Source organism: Carlito syrichta, unplaced genomic scaffold (genome assembly GCF_000164805.1).
Source record: "Carlito syrichta isolate Samal-C Ts95f unplaced genomic scaffold, Tarsius_syrichta-2.0.1 Scaffold314743, whole genome shotgun sequence".
In the NCBI taxonomy this organism is placed as follows: domain Eukaryota; kingdom Metazoa; phylum Chordata; class Mammalia; order Primates; family Tarsiidae; genus Carlito; species Carlito syrichta.
In genome coordinates, this window is record NW_007258839.1 from 102843 (window position 1) to 122335 (window position 19493).

A 19493-nucleotide genomic window follows, 5' to 3' on the forward strand; every position below is an offset into this window, starting at 1 on the left:
TTCTGATTTTTTTTTGTTGTTGTTGCTACGTTGCCCAGGCTGGTCTCAACCTCTTGGGCTCAAAAACAATCCTCCTGCCTTGACCTTCCAAAGTGCTGATATTACAGGCATGAGCCACCATGCCTGGTCAATACTTCTAATACACTCTAAAATCCTAAATTAGTTACTTAACTCCTGTGTCTCTGATTCCTCACTCAGAAAAGACTATCTCATGGGGTAATTGTATGAATTAATGAAGACAATCCAAAGAAAGTCATTGGTGCATAGTAAGAGTTCTATTATTATTATATCCTACTGTATATTATATATTATATTCTATTATAGTAAGAATTCCTATTGGTCCTTAGTCTGGAACAGAGATCCTTAGTGTATGACTCCAACCTTGTCACTATCTTCTCTATATAGACTCCTTCATTTCAAATATCACCCTGTACTTTTATCCCTTTGTTCCTTCTGCTTCCTCTATCTTCCCTACCTCATCACCTCATGAAATCCCACCTAAATTTAAGGATTATCTATAATTGCATCTTAAAACCCCAAATCCCACCATTCCCTGCTCGAAGAACCCAGTGTGCTTTCTCCCACCTCTGACCAATGACAAGGATATAATATCTTTATCATGTGGCAGATGCACGGCTGTATGTATATTTCAAAACTCGTAGACTGTACACTTAACATGGATGCATTTTTAACATGTAAGTTATACCTCTATAAGCCAACTCAGTAGGAGCATACTATGAGGACTTGTCTTTGGAGACAGAAAGAACTGGTTCAAATGTAAGTTCTTTCTACCTGGCAATTCATTAAAACCTTTTCACTTATAGTCTCCTCCTAAGTAAATAAAGCAGTTGTCACTTTCTCTTCTTGTCCTGAGAGTTTAGAGACACAATAACAGTATACAAAGACCTCGCACAATGCTTGCACACAGTTGATGCCACATGATTATGGGACCTTCCTTTTTGGTGTAACTATTTCTATATTTGTCATCCATCCCGTCTACCAGAAGGTAATCTTGAGGACAGAATGTGTGCTATCTTTTATCATTTTCGTTTTGTCCAGCATGGCGTAGAAGAACAATAAGTATTTGTTCTCTCTAGCGAATTATACCTATTTTTGAAGAGTAAACACCAAAAGGCATCCTGACTTAAGTCTCTGCAGGATGCCACATTTGTGTATAATCGCCTAGTAAAGCTCAGTATTTTAAAGCCTGACAGATGCTTAACTTGGCCAATAATTCAGTTATGACTCCCCAGTGTACAGCAGGGCTTAATAACACATTTTTCATTATGATAGTGCTTTAAGTTCACAAGGGTTGTCTGTTTTTCTTTAGGGCGAGTGGAATGACTATACTATTTTCTTGACCAATAAGTCACTCTGTTTTCCATGGTTCAAAGTTAAGCTTTTATTTGGCTTTAAATTAAAAAAATAAATTTCATTATTAAATAGTGGGATGGATCTAACTAATGATCAGATAGTAGCTTACTCAGGAATATACCACTGGGGGTACAATTAAGGGTTGGGTCACCTCAACTAAAAGTATCTGTCATGTTGTAGTGTTGGTTAAAAGCTCAACAGTGGCATAATTCAAAAGAAACTGAAATACAAAGTTTCAAACGTTTACAATGGATGGGAGAAGTAAACCACTTATTCTACTGCAACTGCAAACTACTTTCTTTCTCAATGCCAGTCAATTTGGACACTATACCACAGTGCTTATGTCATCAGGTTCATCGGCTTTCTTTTGCCTGCTTGGCAGGGATTTCAAGTATTCAAGGTGTCTCCGGGCATCCTCTTGATTTTGCCTCACATAATATACCACGTATGATATCACCATGGTGAACCAGCCGAACATGGTGACCAGCATGGCATAATCAGTAGTTTTTTTAGGGAGGTTACAAAGGTCAGCATCATTGGCAGCATTGAGGAATGGTCTCCCGGCGTGCTCATCCAACACGGAGGTCTTACAGATCACATTGTGGGCTGTCTCGTGATTGGACGCCATGCTCCTCAGAACTTGCTGTAGGGTACAGTCGCAGTGCCAGGGGTTGTTGGCAATTCTGGCCCTGGCCTTCAGGTTATTGAAGGCATTTTTGTGCACACTTTGAATCCGATTGTCGGACAAGTCCAGCGTCTGCAAGGTTTCAGCTACCCCTTTGAAGGCGTGCTCATCAATAAACTCAATGCCATTTTTGGACAGGTTGAGAACTCTCAATTGATGGAGGTCCTTAAAAATCTCATTGGGAATAGATGTGATCTGATTGGAGTCCAGATACAATAAGACTGTTTCGGGAGGAAGATCTCTAGGTATTTCCTTGAGATTTGCATTGCTACAGGTGACATTTAAACCTCCAGAGGAAGAACATAGACAGCCCTTGGGACACATACTGGCAGAATGAAAGCACAGTATCATGAGAACAAAACTTTGTAGGAGGAGACACATGGAGAGGGAACGGGTTAACCACAGGTCTACCAGATTCATGCTGGAATGTCAGCATAATCATGAACCCATTCCTCATTTACTCCAACAAGCGTGGCAATGGTTCCAGCCCTGTCTACACTGTTGATTTCCTTCTCTCGTGGTTCAAAAGGCTGCAACTACCACATGGGTCTCTTCATTATTCCTGGCCTTGCTTGGGCACCTGGAAGAAAGGGAGATGGATGCAATTAGCTCTTTTGCAAAGGGGGTGCATTGCAATTAAAGACTCTCGGGGTCTGCTGTTCTATGTGGGCAGAAGGGTTAGTTATGCAGGTAATTTCCATCAAAGCCACTGGGAGTCATCTGTGAAATGGGAGTATCCTGCTCAAATCCCAGGTGCTGGGAGAGAGAAGTGTCAATAAAGGAAAGCCTTTCCAAATTCTGTTACCTTGTTTTGGGTTGTGCAGAATTATACCAAACACTTCCTATTTATCTCATCTCTACAGTTCCTCTTCACATCCTGGACCCCTTCTAATTCTACAGCAATAAAATTTAATCATGTCTTTTCACCCTTTCTACAATAACAGATGCATTAATGCAATTTAGCCCTGCACTTGGGCAGCAATGAGAAATAATACCTATATTTCATGGTTAATGACCATAGACAGGAATATCTGTCATGGCTTTTGAATAGATGCCCAATTTGGAATGTTGTCTAGAAGGAAACTGCTTACTTGAATTAAGAAAAGAATAAATGCATTCCAACCTTCACAACAAAGTACTGCCGGGGGTTGACAACCAAGACGCTCCAGAAGAGCTACCTCCCTTGTGACCTCCTGAAATTACATTAGACCTGGGAGGATGCCTTTAACTGAATTTCCAAAGGAGTCTCTCTCTGTTTTCTATACAAAATATCCCCTGCCCAATAGATCTCCAAATGTGACACACATGTACAAGATTTTTTTTATATAAGAGAATTAAAAAATTCTAGCCTCGATGACTTCCTCAATAGACTATTTTTCCTTTTCCAAATATGCGTGTGTTTTTGTGTGTGCGTGCATATGTGTGCATATACTGTGTGGTAGAGGCCATAGAAATTGTGAAATTAAATGATATGAGTAAGGTTGTGAAGCTTATGCAACAGCAGAGAGCAGAAATAAGAATATAAGTTCACCCTCAAAACTGCTTCCCAATGTAGAGAGGCAAGCACATCTGTGGAGTGAATTCACAGAGGAGATGAGTGGATCTCAGAGAGATTATGTGACCTGCCCAAGGTCAAACAGCTTGCAGGTCTAGAGACAGGACTCAAGCCAAAGTCTTCATTCTGACTCATTAATCTCACAACTCTTTCCACTATCCTCACCACTCTCGTCCAATTCCATCTGCTCTGTGAGGATAGTCAGGGTCTAGCAAGCATTGCTTGTTGTGATTTCGAATGATGTTATGTTGAGGCCCAATTTCTTGCACTGTGGACATTGTTGCAAGTTGAGGACTCTGTGGAGCTCATGAGAGGGAGGCTTTTGTGTTGTGGAGGAAATCTATGCTTGACTGAGAAGATTCCCTTCCAAGATCTGAGAAACAAGGAGAATATTCAGTCTTCTTACAGCAGTGAGCAACAAACAACTTTCTGCATGAGCAACAAATGACTTTCTGCAAACTTATCTTTTATCAAGATCCCAGATGGATAAATACAGAGGGAAATGACTCCAAATGTTACCAAACTCACAGAAGAGAAGATTAATGTGAGCTGAAAACATAATGAATTGGGTTGTTAATCATGGGGGGGAAAATGAGATGTACAGCAGCAGAGTGGAGTGGATGTGCATTTGGAATCCTGAGTTCCTTAAATGCCAGAGAATGCTAAAGAAGGACCCCTAGGTTTTCTAAGTCATTCATCAACAGCTCATTTCATTTCCAGTGAAAGTGCCTTTCCTTTCATTTTTTTTCCCCTCTTCAAAACCATTACTGACATTTGGGGACTCTAGGAATTATCTAGAAGGGAAAGAGAAAACATAAACAGGTGTGGAAGGGAAGACACTCAGAGAAAAAAGAGAGGAGCAGGAGGACGACAAGGCAAAGGATGCCAGGAGGAGAGCACAGGGAAGACACAGGAGGTAGGAGAAGAGAATGCAATTGGAGAAAATAAAGGGTTTCAACATCAAGCAAGTGACTTCCACCCACTAGGTAGATACGATCAGCCTAAAACCTTCTAAAAGGTGGCAAGCCTTTTTCGGCAAGAAACGTCACATTTCTCCTGAAATTGATTAGAATAATTTATCTGTCGAAAGTCTTCTCTAATTCAGACTATAAGCTCCATGAGGGTCGCGACTCTCTTCTGCCTCCTGCGCACAACAGCAAGCAATTGCAAAGTGGAAAATACACTGAGTTTGTACCCCAGCTTTAATCCTTATTAGCAGTGTGCTCTTGAGGAAGTTTTGAAACCTCTCCCAACTTCATTTCCCTTATCTTTGTACAGAGATTATAAAAGCAACTAATTGCAATGCTGATTTGAGAATTATATGTGATAATCTATGTAAACCACTTAGCACAGTGCCAAATAGGTAGTAAGGGCCTGATGCTTGTCAGCTATCATTAGTATCATTAGTTACATTCCTAACATAGGAGTATAGGTTCATAGGTTGTATAAAGAAGCAACACAATATTGGAAGTCTAGTTGTGTTTTTTCTTCTGTAGGCCAGTTATTTTTATTAATATTTTCACATAAACATGGGCTCATCAACTATCTGCTGATTTTACATGTCAACTCTGTGAACTTTGAAAGGGTCATTTGAGTGCAGGCTCCTAGGAGCAGGAAGGAATAATGAAACTCTTTCTCAGTAGGCTTTTCTAAACTTAGTCATGGTTTCTACAGAGTGATCTGTCCAATGGTTATGGTCACAGATAAGAAATGTTTAGGACACATCTCGAATTCTCTACATCAGATGGCAATCCCTCTTGAGATAGGATCTGTCATGCCTCAAATGGCCCACCTAGGAACTGGATGGAATACTTATTAGGAATACAAATACAGAGTATCCCTTGTTTTCAAAGAGGTTGGATTCAAACTAAGTGGTGCATTTTCTCTCTATGATGTTTGATAAAAGAAGAATAAAACCTTCTGGGATTGGTTAGATTGCTGAGGCACTGTGACTCAGTCTCTAGAGCCTTAATCCTCAGCCAAGGTAAACTGACAAAGAATGCAGGATGTAGAGAACTGAACCTTTGGATGTTTCTCTGGTCGGAATATATACGTCCCCCACAAATCAATATGTTGAAATAGAATCCCCAATGTGATGGTATTTGGAGGTGGAGTTTTTGAGAGGGGATTAGATCATGAGGGCAGAGCCCTCACGAATGGAATTAGTGCGCATATAAGAGAAGCCCCAGAGAACCCCCTCTCCCCTTCTGCCATGTAAAGACACAGCGAGAAGATGGCCATCTATAAACCAAGAAATAGACCCTCACCAGACATCAAATGTTCCAGCACCTTGATTTTGACTTCCCAGGTTCCAAAGCTGTGAAGAATAAATTTCTGTTTTTTAGAAGCACAATTCGACTAAGACAGATGTCCAGGAGGCAGACAGCAAGGTCAAAGATGTCACATCAAGGTCATCCTCACTAGGGAGGGTGGAATAGCTACTTTTCCACTTCATGATACTGAATTGCCAGTTTCCAAGGAGATGATAAGTGTGACATTGTCTTAAATTGCTGGATAGGTTCACAGTGGCTGTTGAAAAAGGAAGATATGGGGAGAAGTGGCTCAGGGAAAAAGAGATGGATATTCTCCTGACACTGGCTATCATCTGGCAGAGGACAGAGCTAAAGAAGAGCCTGGAAATCTGAAATTCCCTCCTGTTCTACCTGGAATCAAGCCTATATTCTAACCCAAGGAAGTAAACAAACTATGCTGCTGGGCATGAAGAATGCCTCCTTACTAACTTCAGAGTCAGTGGTTAGGACATAAAGGAGGGCTGGGGTCACCCTGGTGATGGCAAAAACAGAACAGCAGTCACTGTTTGTCCTTCTGAGAAGGAACAAGACCTACTAAAGGGACATCCCAAATTAAACAGCATCTTTTCTACCTCCTAACTCTCCCTCTGTAGTGCTTGACTCACTGGACTAACTTTTCCTCATTCACGCATTCCTTTTAAGTATGTCCAGGTCAACCAGGAAGCCATGGGATTTCTGCAAATGGTGTTTGGGTACGGGCTGTGCCCCACAAGTGGAACATTTTCTCTTCAGACTCATGTCTTACATTTTCCTGCCACAGAGGTTTCTGAGCTCTAGCAATTAGTATCAAGGTTGGGCGGCAACCCCAACAGATACTGTTTCCAGAAGAAACAAACAGTGCATTTAGCGGGATGTTCATTCAGTGAGAAGATAGTTCATTCAGTGACTGATTAACACCTCTGCCTTGCTTCTCATTTCTGCATTCTCACAATTAAAGGATACTCAGAGACATTCAAAGATTCTAGCCCTTTTACTAACCCTTTTGAGATAGCTGAGTGTACCAATTCAGAAAGAAATGCCAGATACAAAAAATTCTTCCAAATACGATCTGTGAAAATTTACAGGAGGATTTGATCAAAAAGCAAAAAAAAAAGGAAGAAGTTCTTTTGATTTACAACACAAAATTCAAACCAATGGGGAAGGTGGGAACTCTTACGCTCAATTATTTAAAAATTAAAACTTCTGTATGGCAAAAAGTTAAGGCCATACACAAAGGCAAAGAGCAGATTGCAAAACAAAGGGTAAGTTTTTTAATATACAAAAAGTCCTCACAAAAGAATGAGAAACTAATTCAATTTTTTAAAAAAAGAGAGAGCTGGGCCTGGTGGCATGAACCTGAAGTCCCAGCTACTCAGAAGGCTGAGGCATAAAGAATGCTGGAGCCCAGGAGTTTGAGTTCACACTGGGCAACATAGCAAGATCTTGTCTCTAGAAAAATAAAAAGAGAAAGGAAAGAAAAATGGACAGGAAAACAATATATACAAATGACAATGTATACGATGTATACAGTATAAACCATAGGAAAATATCCTTGCCAAGCACAGTGGTTCACACCTGTAATCTCAGCACTTTGGGTGGCCTAGGAGGAAGAATCACTTGAGCCCAGGAGTTTGAGACCAGCTTAGGCAACACAGTGAGACCTCCACAAAAACCAAAAATAATAGCTGGGTGAGGTGGTGTGAACCTGTAGTCCCAGCTACTTGGGAGGCTGAGGTGGAAGGATCACCTGAGCCAGAAAGTCGAGGCTGTGAGCTGTGATCAGGCCACTGCACTCAAGCCTGGGTGACAAATCTCACTCAAAAAAAAAAAAATTTTTAAAAAAGTAAACCATATGAAAAGATTCTTGATATAACCAACAGTAAAATAAACTCAAGTTAAAATACCTATCATCTAGGTTAAAATTAGGAAGAATAACCAGTGTCAATGAACATGTGAAGAACAAAGCATTCTCAGACACTGAATGAGAAGACAGATTGGAGCATCTTTTGTGTATGAGCAATTGGGAAATATCTATCAAAATTTATAAATTTAAGAACAAGCTTTTGCTAATGTAAAGATGTTCAAAGATGACCCCCCAAAACCAACCTGAAAAACAGAACTCATAATAACATTTAAAGAAGGTAAATATAAGTATGTAATTAATATGCTTACATATGCATAGATCATTTCCAAAATGATATATCAGAAACTATTAATGATGGCAAACTCTGAGTGTGTAGTAGAATTAAAGGGCTATCAGGAAGAATAATTGCTTTTTATGGTATAACCTTCTGTATGGTTCTAACTTTTTATGTTATAAAGGTGCATTTCATTTTATAATAAAAACTTATTTATTTATATTTCTTTAATATTTGGTAGAATTTACTAGCAATGCTATCTGGAACTAGCATTCTCTTTGAATTTTTAAATTACAGAATCAAGTTTAATGTTCATAAAAACATTCCAATTTTTATTTCTACCTATTTTGATAAGATATTTTAACTAATTAGTTTCTTTCATCTAACAGTTTACTTTTTAAAAAAAATTTTATTTTAAAGATGTGGTGTACAATTCAGGGTTAGGTATACAAATGGTCGTTGTACAGATAAAGTTTGGGCCTTCCTTTGATGCCCAGTTCACCTCGTTGATGAATATGCCCCCCTGCCCCCCGGCAGTTTCCTACCACTGCCAATCCCTTTCTTACAGTATTATGACAGTTGTTCAGGGTCCGTTTATGTGTAATACAATAAAAATTAAAAAGATAACACAAAAGGACTAGGAATTAGCAAAAAAAAAAAAAAAAAAAAGAACCCAAATTTAATGCCTCAGAAAGTAACTGCTTAGTGCATGAAAGAGTTGGACCATAGTGGCCAAGAGGGGAAAGACAAATGATAAGACAATGAATTTTTAAAAGCAGTACATGTTTCAAGACAAGAGGCTGAATATACAAACAGACAATGGCCAAACCGTGTATAAAAATAGAACTCGGACCCACTGTCTGCCACAACAAGCCCAGGATAACAAACCTAAACCTCTGTATCACATGGCCCAAACCACTCAGGACCTGATTCACAGCTGATGGCTTTTAATTTTTGACCCTGCTTTCAACGTAGGACCAATCAGAGACTTCCACGTCTGCATCCCCAACCAGTCACATGGGCTACCTGCTTCTAGTCAGCCCACCTCCAGCCTCTCCGTGTCAACAGCCTTCAATCAGGGCACACCTGAAGCCTTCCTCTTTTCCCATGATAATGCTTTTACATTCTCCTGCCTGACTTTGAGACTCTCCACCAAATACAAGGGATGGTGACTGCTTTTCTTGCTGCAGAAAGCCCAGAATATATAGAAATAGCTTTTGCTTGTTCTCATTTGGGTGGTTTTTGTTTATCTCCATAAACCCCACAGTTCATGTAGTTGATATTTTTAATGCAATATGTCCAAAATTAGCTTTATAGTCTATTGTAGAAATTATATATTGAGTTCCTTATGTGAGCAGATTTTCTAGACACTAAGTATGAGCTATACAAGCAATCAAGCTGTATTTCTGGAACAATATAACTAGGAAAAAAGAGTTGGCACCTGAATAATTCAGGTGACTGAATTGCATGGGTCATTTTTTTTACTGCTGCTGTTTGGGACCAAGTTTGTAGCTACAACTCCTCCATTCACATCTTCAGCACTGAGTTCTGCCATGAATTTTAATTCTACATTTCCATTCACAGCCACCTACTACAGAAAGATTCCATCAGGGCCCCCAACTGGGGGTACCTAGAAGTAAACCATAAATTTCACTCACTTCCTCTCCACCCAATGACCTCTCCCATCCACTGTTAAGCCTCCCTCCTTTCTCTATCTCTTGAGAATTTTTTATTTTCATTCTCCCTGTCCCTTGCTTTGCATTCCCATTGCCTCTTTTCTAGTTCAAACTTGTTTCATCCTGTTCTGTAAGAGCCAAAGCCTTCCTGGACTGCTAGTGTCTAGTTTCTCTCTGCTTCCTCATGTCAGGTTAAAGCAACACCCTCAATCACGTCATCCTGCCAGGCAAAAAACTTTGATGACTCCCTAAGACTTAAAATGACCTCCTTTTACAATTGTATCTTCCACTGCATTTCCTTGCACAGACACAGAAAGATAGCTTAATAAGCACAGCTCAATGAGGAGAAGCTGAAGATGAGCAGCGCTTCGTCCCACAAGATGGGATTTATAGAAAACAATCCAACAACAGAAGATCTCTGCAACTTAGAATAGTCTTCCTGATTTCAAATCCAATTATAAATATCTGGCCCATGAGTCACTTATGTGGCCCATTAATAACAACATTTGGGATCATTTAGTCAAAGATATGAACTGACAAGAATAGAGGATCTTATATTTAAAAGGAGAATACTCTGGTTGAAGATCCAGAAGTTTAAGACAGGAAGCTTCTGAAATCTCCAAATTCTCCCTTCTCTAAGATCCTAGCCTCTACCATATTATTTATCATTTTCTACTTCAAATTAAAGACATCAGTTTATCTTCTCCACCACTAGACCTAGACCATGACCCTCCAGAGGGTAGGGTCAATATCTTATCCATTTTTATATTCTCACATTGCCCAGAGTAAGCATTTCATAGTTACTGAAATAAATTGTAATCCATTCTTATGTCATCATAACACAGTCATTCTTTACTTGGCATTTATTACATGTCAGGTATTTTTTAAGCGATGAACTCATCGAGAAGGATGGTAAAATTAAAATTCTGACTAGGTTCCGAGTTAAATGGATATAGAATTCCAAAATGAGGGGTTAAGTTACCCTAGGAAGCTTGGTTGACACATGTTCTGTGGATCTAACATCTCCTTGCCCACTTTGAAGGTAAAAGGGTCAAGAGGTTCCTCTCCTATAACCTCTCCAAGAAAATGACAGAATTTACTAAATGACTCCTGAAGCTGGAGGACAGAATATTCTAGGACAAGATTCACTTGTTTGGAGATGGAGTTAGGGAGAGCTTGCACCTCCAGAATTTGTAAATAAGAGATGGAGAACTATATAGTCGCTAGGGGGAAAGAGATAGAATTCCTTGTAGGGCAGAAGGACTCCAGAAACAAGAAACTGTAGGGTAGATGTTTAGATTTTGGGGATGTGACCTTTGGAATCTGTTTACTGCCAGAGTCAGGGGAGTCATGGTGGGTGGGGGGTGGAACTGGCATGAAAGAGCCTCCAGAGGGAATCATTAGGCCCAGAATCCATCAATTCTCTTAACTCATTTTACCTCTCTGAGCAGTTGCCATCCAGCTATGCTCACCTGGGTGTACGGTGGAAAGGAGGGGCAGAAAGGAGATATTTAGGAAGGACAGGGTCAAGCCACCACTATCTGCCCCCCTTTGCACCTGAAATAAAGGGAAGGGGAGAACAGTTAAAAATCAAATGAAATTCAGAGTTTTGTTTCATCTCTTGGACTAGACACATGATCATATTTAATTTTACTTTGCTATAAAGTAATTGAGTTTGTGACTTAAACTAATGGTAGGACAATCTACTATCTAAGACCAAGCGGGGCTGACCAATGGTTGCAATTCAAGGACTAGAGAAAGCTGATCAAGAGGATGGAGATTAAAGAAACAGTGGAGGCAAAAAGTAAAGTTGCATTTTACTCTGGTTATATGTATGCTACCTCACTCTACTCTGACAAAAACTCTACAAGATAGCAATCGTGACCACTGTGCAGATAAAAATGGAGGCTTCTATAACCTGTCCACGGTAACAACTACCAAGTGACAGAGGCATGACTTTAACTCAAGTCCTTTGGTTCCAGAGCATGTGTGGTAAGATATGGCACCACACGCCATTGTACAGCTAAACTATAAAACTGTTTCTTCTTAATTGATTCCCTATGGGAAATAAGGACCAAGATGGATTTTGCACTGAGGGAACAGTTGAATGCTGAAAGAAGACTGGTTGGATAGTGGGAGGGAGAGAGAAAAGATGCAGAACGCGTCCAAGTCAAAAGCTGTAAAATTATACATTCACCTTACATTTGTGAACTGCTTGAGATGCTTGTGGGGCAGGTTCACAGAAAAGCTCTTATTTGATTATCTCTGAACATCCCTGTTAGGCATACACAGTAGTCTTATTCTGGTACAGTCTTATAACTGGTGACTCCTCAAGGTCACACAACTGGTTAGTAGAAGGACAGAACCTGGATCCCAGATGTCCTTCACAACATGTCCCATTCAGCATGCATTGATTTGTGTCTCTTTTCCTGGCTACTTTTTGGTATGGAGAGCCTGTAAACACAAGGGTTGAGTTTCAAATGTCAGACCAGCCCTCTGTTGACATCTTTCTGCAAAGTTTGGGAAAATCAAGGAGGGAGACGGCCCCCTTCTCCTGCTAGAATTTCTCAAAGGCCTCATTAATACAACACTTTTATCAAAGTGACATGAAATTCATTTGTGCAGATCTTACTCCATTTAGGCACTGCTTCTCCTCTTCTGAAACCTATTTCTCAAAATAAATCTTTAAGCAAACTCTCAATATAGTGGGAAAAAAACTGACTCTTCTGAACACATTGCCTCCTTCCTACATGATCTAGTACTTTTAGATCCCCAGGGTGAATTTAAGAGTTCTTTCTACCCAAGAATTCACCAGGAAAATAAAATACATTTTTTAAACCCAATTTTTTGAACGCAGCATTCATCTATCTGTGGTTACTGAGCACAGACTAAAGACACCACCATGTCTCTGCTAATATTCATATTTATTATGCAACGTGTTGCAAGTTTGTAGGGAGACTGAGTGGGAATCCACCCATCTTGGTTTCTCTCTGCTTCTTTACTATTATTTCCCAGCAAATGCTTATGACATTTACAATGTGAGAACTTTGCAAACTTTTAACACCTAACCTACATAAATGTAGGCTCCCAGAGACTTATCAGAGGCCAGGATAATTTGCAAGCTGCCTTTGGAAAGTCATAACTTATGCTGAATTCAGTTGTATTTCTGAGTAGGATAAGTGATTGCTACCATTAAAAAAAAAGTATCCTGCTGAACCTTGCATCATCCTTCTTACACAGGATGCTATGATAATATTCACTGACTTGGTGAGAAAAGTGTAGGATTGAGATCCAAAACCAAGACTCAGAAACTGGATTCAAATCTTAGCTTCCCAAGAAATGAATTCCAGGAAATTAGCAAGTACCTTAGTTGCCCTAGGACTGTCTTCAATAATATCCACCTCATTGGTCCCATAGTTAGGAAGATAAAAATAAAATGTACTTCAGAAACTATCAGCAACTTGGATGGATTTAGAGTCAAAATTACTCAGTGATCTATCACAGAAATAAAGAACAGAGTACCACATGTTCTCACTCATGAGCGGACCTTGAACATTTACTATAATACTATAAGCAAGGAACTGGCAGTAGCGGGAGACTGCTGGGGTGGGGGCGGGAGTGGGAAACGCAACATCAGAAAGGTTACCTGATCTCAAACCAGGCAGAGTGGGTACCAAAGGAGGGTTCAAACTTTACCTGTACGATGTCCATTTGTATACATAATCCTGAATTATACCACACATCTTTAAAATAAATTTAAAGAAAAAAAACTGTCAATGACTCTTCAAAGATGATACTTTATCATAGGTTTGGTTATTTTCCTAAAATATCAGATCATTTTGTTTTGAGAGGCTCACACTTTTTTTCTCAAGTATAATAAACTAGAAAATGATTCTCACATCAAGTATATACTATTCATGCCACAATATATCTACCTGAATCTCTAATCAAGAGGAAAGCATCAAACCAATTCAGAACTTGAGACCTTTTATAAGATGACTGACCTGTACTCTGAAAGTTCATTGAAGAAAAACAAAAATACAAAAACAAGAGAACAAAATAAAACAATACAACAATAAAAAGCAGTCTTTATAGTTTTTACAAGAAAAGAAAAGAGGTGTCAAAACTAAAGACAATACAAGAGATCAACTTCTGGATTTAAACAAAATGTTAGGAAGGGATATTATTGGAACAATTGGGGAAATTTGAATGTAGACTGTACATTAGCTATTATTGCATCAAACTGGTATTTATTGACTTTATCATTATATAAGTAGAATACAGATAGTCTTGTTCTTAGGAGGTATGTGCTGAAATATTGTGGGGTTAAGTGTCATGACAACTGCACCTTTAAAATTTTTCAGCAACAACAATAACAACAACAACAACAACAACTTATCTGCCTATATATAGAAGGAGAAAAACAGAAGTGGCAGAAATTTAACAATTTGCTCATGTCTGAAAGTTTCAAAGTGTTTCAAATAAATATTTGTGGTAGAAGAGAGTCTGTGTCTTAATTTTAAAAATTTTTAAAGGAGAAGAAATCCTTTTCTGGAAGGCAAGTCTTAGGATTCATTTAGAGTCTGACTTATCCTTTAGAGTGACACGAAATGGAAACCCAAGGAGATATGAGCAGTAATTCTCTGAACCTGCATTTCACGAATATCAGGTCTATATAAAGGACTAGTATAATGCCATACGAGACACGTGCAGAAAGCTCTTGGTTTTAATTGGGCAACATGGGGATGATTGCTTGGCCGTGAACTAATTGCATAATCTCTCTCTCTCTCTCTCTTTCCCGGTTTTGTCATCTGAACATGAGGGTAATTAAAGTTCCCACCTCACAAGGTTGTGGTGAGGATTAACTGAGGTAACACATGCACTTGTAAAACACTCAGAAAGGCTTCTGTTACATGACAAACTCTCAGTAAGAGTTACTGCTACTGTTTTTCCTAATACTTTACCATCATTATCAACCTTGTCATCATCTTACACCTTGGCTTCTCTCTGCTATAACAAAGTGGAGCCTATGAAGTCCTACCTTCCCATGGCCCCAATTCTAATGGTCCTTTTCTTTATTTTTTCCAAAGATTCAATATTTTTCATTCATTATTATATTTATTATTTATGTATCATCATTTATTATGGCACCCTCTGTATTTACATGATTAACAAAATACTTATTATTCTTTAGTTCGATATGTTGGTTGTCTCTTGCTATTTGCTATTAGAAATGGTGTCAAAATTATTCCATTCACGCTCTACACATCACTGGAAGAGTCACTGATAACAAAATGAGCAATGTCTTTAAAGTAAGAAACATTTTTAGGAATTGCGACACTGTTTTCCATAGAGGTCGAACTAGCTTGCATCCTCACCAACAGAGTAGAAGCGTTCCTTTTTCTTCACACCTGCACCCAGTATCGGTTGTTTTTTGACTTATTAATGATAGTGATCCTTACTGGAGTTAGGATATCTCATTGTATCTCATTGTAGTGAAGTGAACTGTCACAGAAGCAAAGAACTGAATACCGCATGTTCTCACTCTAAGTGGGCCCTGAACACTAGTCACATTAGCACAAGGGTGGAATCGGCAGCCTTGGGGCACTGCTAGGGACAGAGGGAGGGTGAAGGACATGTGACAGACAACACAAAGGGTACCTGGTCTGTTACCAGAGGAGTGAAGGCCAATTAGAAGCCCAAACTTCACCTGCATGCAGCCTACTTATTTAGTTAATCCTCACTGTATCCTGCAACTCCATAATATATAAATACATTTCAAATGAGAAACAAATTGTTATATCAGTTCAGTTTAGGATCTGTGTCCTTAACATCAAAGCTAAACCATAAAGAGCTGTTCCGTGGGAAGGTGGCAGTTTGAGGGGGCAGAATTGCCCTCTCCTGATATTAGCTATTGTGGATTTTGGTCATAAAAGCATCTGATTGGCACCATCAACTTAGTTCTATTCGTTCCTGATTAGAACAGAGCAGACCAGACCAGAAGGTCAGGGTCTTTTGTTGTTGTTGTTGTCAAAAATATGTATTTTTTAAAAACTGTTTATCTACAGCTTCCATAGCACTCTCTTGGCAACAGTCTAAAAGAGACACTGGGGGAAATAATGCTGTTTGTTTTCCTCCATAAACAAAACTGTTCAAAGATATATGTATAAAGTTTTTTCTTATTGAGGCACTACTGGTTATAGAAAAAAAATTAGACTAGATTTAATCTAAATATTCATCACAAAAAGACTGATTAAATAAATATGGTACATCAACAAAATGAATAAAGCAATTGACAAGTCCTGATAAAAAGATGTGAAATACATATCATTGAAGGGAAATATGCATATAAGATCTCATCTGTGTAAGACAGAACAGAAGGACACACACATACACACACACACACACACATTAGCAAAAGCTTTAAAGATTGTTAAAAAACACAGAAAATTGATAACAGTCTTAATTTTAGGGGATAGTTCTGGAGGATGAAGGTATGGAGAAGAATTTTTTATTTTGCATCTTATAATATTGTCTTTTGTAATTTTTCACCATGAGTGTAATCATAATAGTTAAGTGACAAACAAAAGGATGGGCAGTAGGCATTGACTGAGAACCGATTCTCTGTTAGGCATTACAGAAGATACGAAAGTGTAGGAGACATGGTGTGTCTTTTTACCAGCTGAGCCACCCTAGGCAGTTTTTAAATTTTTAAAATTATTTTTTAAAATTTACTTTATTTTAAAGATGTGGGGTACAATTCAGGATTAGGGATACAAGTGGTCATCGCACAGGTAAAGTTCAGGCCTTAAACTTTCTGAATCTCAGCAAAATATATAGAAAACATCATAGGCCTGAAGCTAGACAAAATCAAGTTCAACTCTCATTTCTGATAGCAGCTGGGAGATTTGGGGCAAGTCAAGCATCTCAGTTTTCTCAACTATAAATGGAGAATAACACCTATTTCATGGATTTGCGATTTTGTTTTGATAATTCCTGTCTCACAGAAGATGCCTGACAAATACTATTGACCCTGAATATATCTTCAAAGGGGTCAGAATCACGTTCCGATTTTACAAAGGTTATACAGAAAATTGGTGTCTAAGAGTTCTCCCAAATGGATATTCTGAATTCATAAGTCTGCAAAACATTTTCTTTGAGAGTCACAATGGACATCAGCTTATTAAAGATTCTGAGCAGTTTCAGTAAAGTAACTGTTAACTTAGAATTTCCCAGATATACTTGACCCAGTACCAAGACCTCCCCATGCCTTCATCATTTTAATGGTGAAACCACCCATAGAATAAGGCATTGTTGAATTCAGACCTAATTGAACAACATTTAATACTACCTTTAGTACTAAATTACTGATAATAATACTCTCACTTTACCTAAATATTCTGGAAGATTATGAGGTGACAAGTTTTGCAAATGAGAATTTCCAGGTGCACTTGACTGCTACCACTGCTACCACAGAGAAACACCGAACACCAACTAATGTCTACTGCAAGCAGACATGAACAAATTAATAATCCATAGCCATTACTAAGGGTCATTTTTTTGTTTTATTAAAGAAGTGTCCCTTGACTGAAAGTGTTCATACCTGTAAGTAAATGAAGATGAATGAACTCTTATGTTTCAATTTTAGACTCTGCTATTTCCTCATCTTCAGACACCACTTTTATTTTGAAAAAAATCATTTAATAATATTACTCTTGAAGACCTTGAAAACCTTCTAAATTACCGTTGTTTTTTTTAAAGGGGTTTTGGAGTTAGGCAACCTAAGTTTGTCTAACTTTGTTATTTAACCTCTTGCTGGTTACTGCTACTCATGTGCTACTTATTAGTTTTGTGATTTTTTTTTAGGGCATGCTGCTTAACACTGGACCTCAATGTGTTCATCTATAAAATGGGTATGCTAATACCTATTTCACACAGTTTGGTAGACTGCTTTCAAAACTGGCTTCCAGCTGGGCTCAGTGGCTCAGCCTGTAATCCCAGCGCTTTGGGAGGCCGAGGTGAGTGGATTGCCTGAGCCCGTGGGTTCAAGACCCTCCCAGGCAACTTGGCGAGACCTCATCTCTACAATAAATCAAAAATTAGCCAGGCATGCTAGTGTGCGCCTGTAGTTCCAGCTACTTGGAAGGCTGAGGCAGAAGGATCGCCGGAGGCCAGCAGGCCGAGGCTGCGCGGCTGGGAGCGTGCCACTGCACTCCAGTCTGAGTGACAGAGTGAGACTCCAACTAAAAAAAAAAACTGGCTTCCATGATTCCTCACCCTGTATTGTCCATGCTCTTTTGCAACATGATCTAAAGCTCCTCTCATCAAGTGGTGGTGTCTTGAATATAATCTAGATTGGAACTTGCTTTGACTATATCATGAGGCAGAAGTGACAAAAGGCACCTTCTTTTGTTTTTAGAACCCTGCTAAACCACTATGTGAATAAGCCCTGGTCAGCCTGCCGGATGATAAGAGACCATATAAAGGTGAAGCCAGCTGTCCCAGCCGAGGTATCCCAACCTAGAGCCAGCCACACTCCAAACATAGGAGAAAACCTAACCTATATAATCAGAACCAATTATATGATCTTCAGCTGATCACAGACTAATGAGTAAGTCTGGCCAAAACCAGAAGAATCACCAATCTACTCATAAATTGTCAACAATAATAAAGGTCACTGAATTTGGGGATACTTGTTATGTAGCAAAAGCTAACTGATACACAAGTCTGTTTTACCAATTAAATAAATTAATATGTTTTTTAACAAACCCTGATTAATATTTGTTTAACACATACATACTAACAAACAACAGAAGAGTATGCTTCTTAATAAGAGTATATTAAAAACTTCATTTAAAAATGTAATTGCCCAATGCTGAAAAACATCAAACAGCTTCATTGTCATTAACAAAAGATTATTGCATTCACTTTACTGACTGTGACAGTCAATAATGTTCCATGTTGTTATGGTAACCTCCAAGCAGCCCAGAAAAACTGATACACAGTTGAAAGATATTCATGCAAGTCTAAGGTCAAATCTGAATAATATATTTAAATATTGTTTGTTCACATATCCCTGGTGTTGAGCATAGCACCTAGTAGGGAGTCAGTGCTCTGGTAGCACAGCTCAGTGTTTAAGAGCAGAGACTCAGAAGTTAGAATGTGTGTGTTTAAAACCCAGTTTTCATAATGACGATTCCCTACCTCTGTTTCCCCATCTGTAAAATGCATAAGCAGTACTTGCTTCTATTTTTGGTAAGGATTAAGTGAGGTTGCTTAGGTAAAATACTTAGAATAGAACCAGGCAACAGTCACTGCACAGTGTTAACTGTTTCTCTTTTTGAATGATTCTTGTTTTAGAAATACTCTTGGAAACAGAGCCTGTGAGGTAGTTCTGGGCATATGTGTATAGCCACCCTAGTGCTTGCTGGTTCTCTGTGGCTCTCAGAAGCTCTCTTGCAAACACAAAGAAAAACATCAAAGAGATGCCAACAAAGGAAACAGAGGTTCTAGAGATTCAGTGAAGAATTTAAATGAAATATCTGGCAATTCCAATAAAACAGAACTGAAATAAATAACATCCTATCAGCTGGGTTCGGTGGCTCAGCCTGTAATCCTGCGCCTTTGGGAGGCTGAGGTGAGTGGATTGCCTGAGACCGCGGGTTCGAGACCCACCTGGGCAACATGGTGAGACCTCATCTCTACAATAAATAAATAAAAAAATTAGCCGGGGTGGTAGCATGCGCCTGTAGTTCCAGCTACTTGGAAGGCTGA

The 19493-nt window shown here is 39.0% G+C and overlaps 1 protein-coding gene across 3 annotated transcripts in view; it reads right to left on the bottom strand.

Moving 5' to 3' along the window:
* Window positions 1-1377: 1377 nt before the first annotated feature.
* LRRC3B (leucine rich repeat containing 3B) overlaps window positions 1378-19493 on the bottom strand; it is an 86342-nt gene continuing 68226 nt past the window's right edge. For all 3 annotated transcript variants that reach the window (XM_008071819.1, XM_021719472.1, XM_021719471.1), the window contains exon 2: window positions 1378-2639. In XM_008071819.1, coding sequence (XP_008070010.1) covers window positions 1700-2479 — 780 coding nt within the window. In that variant the 5' untranslated portion in view covers window positions 2480-2639 and the 3' untranslated portion in view covers window positions 1378-1699. The remainder of the gene's footprint in view (window positions 2640-19493) is intronic.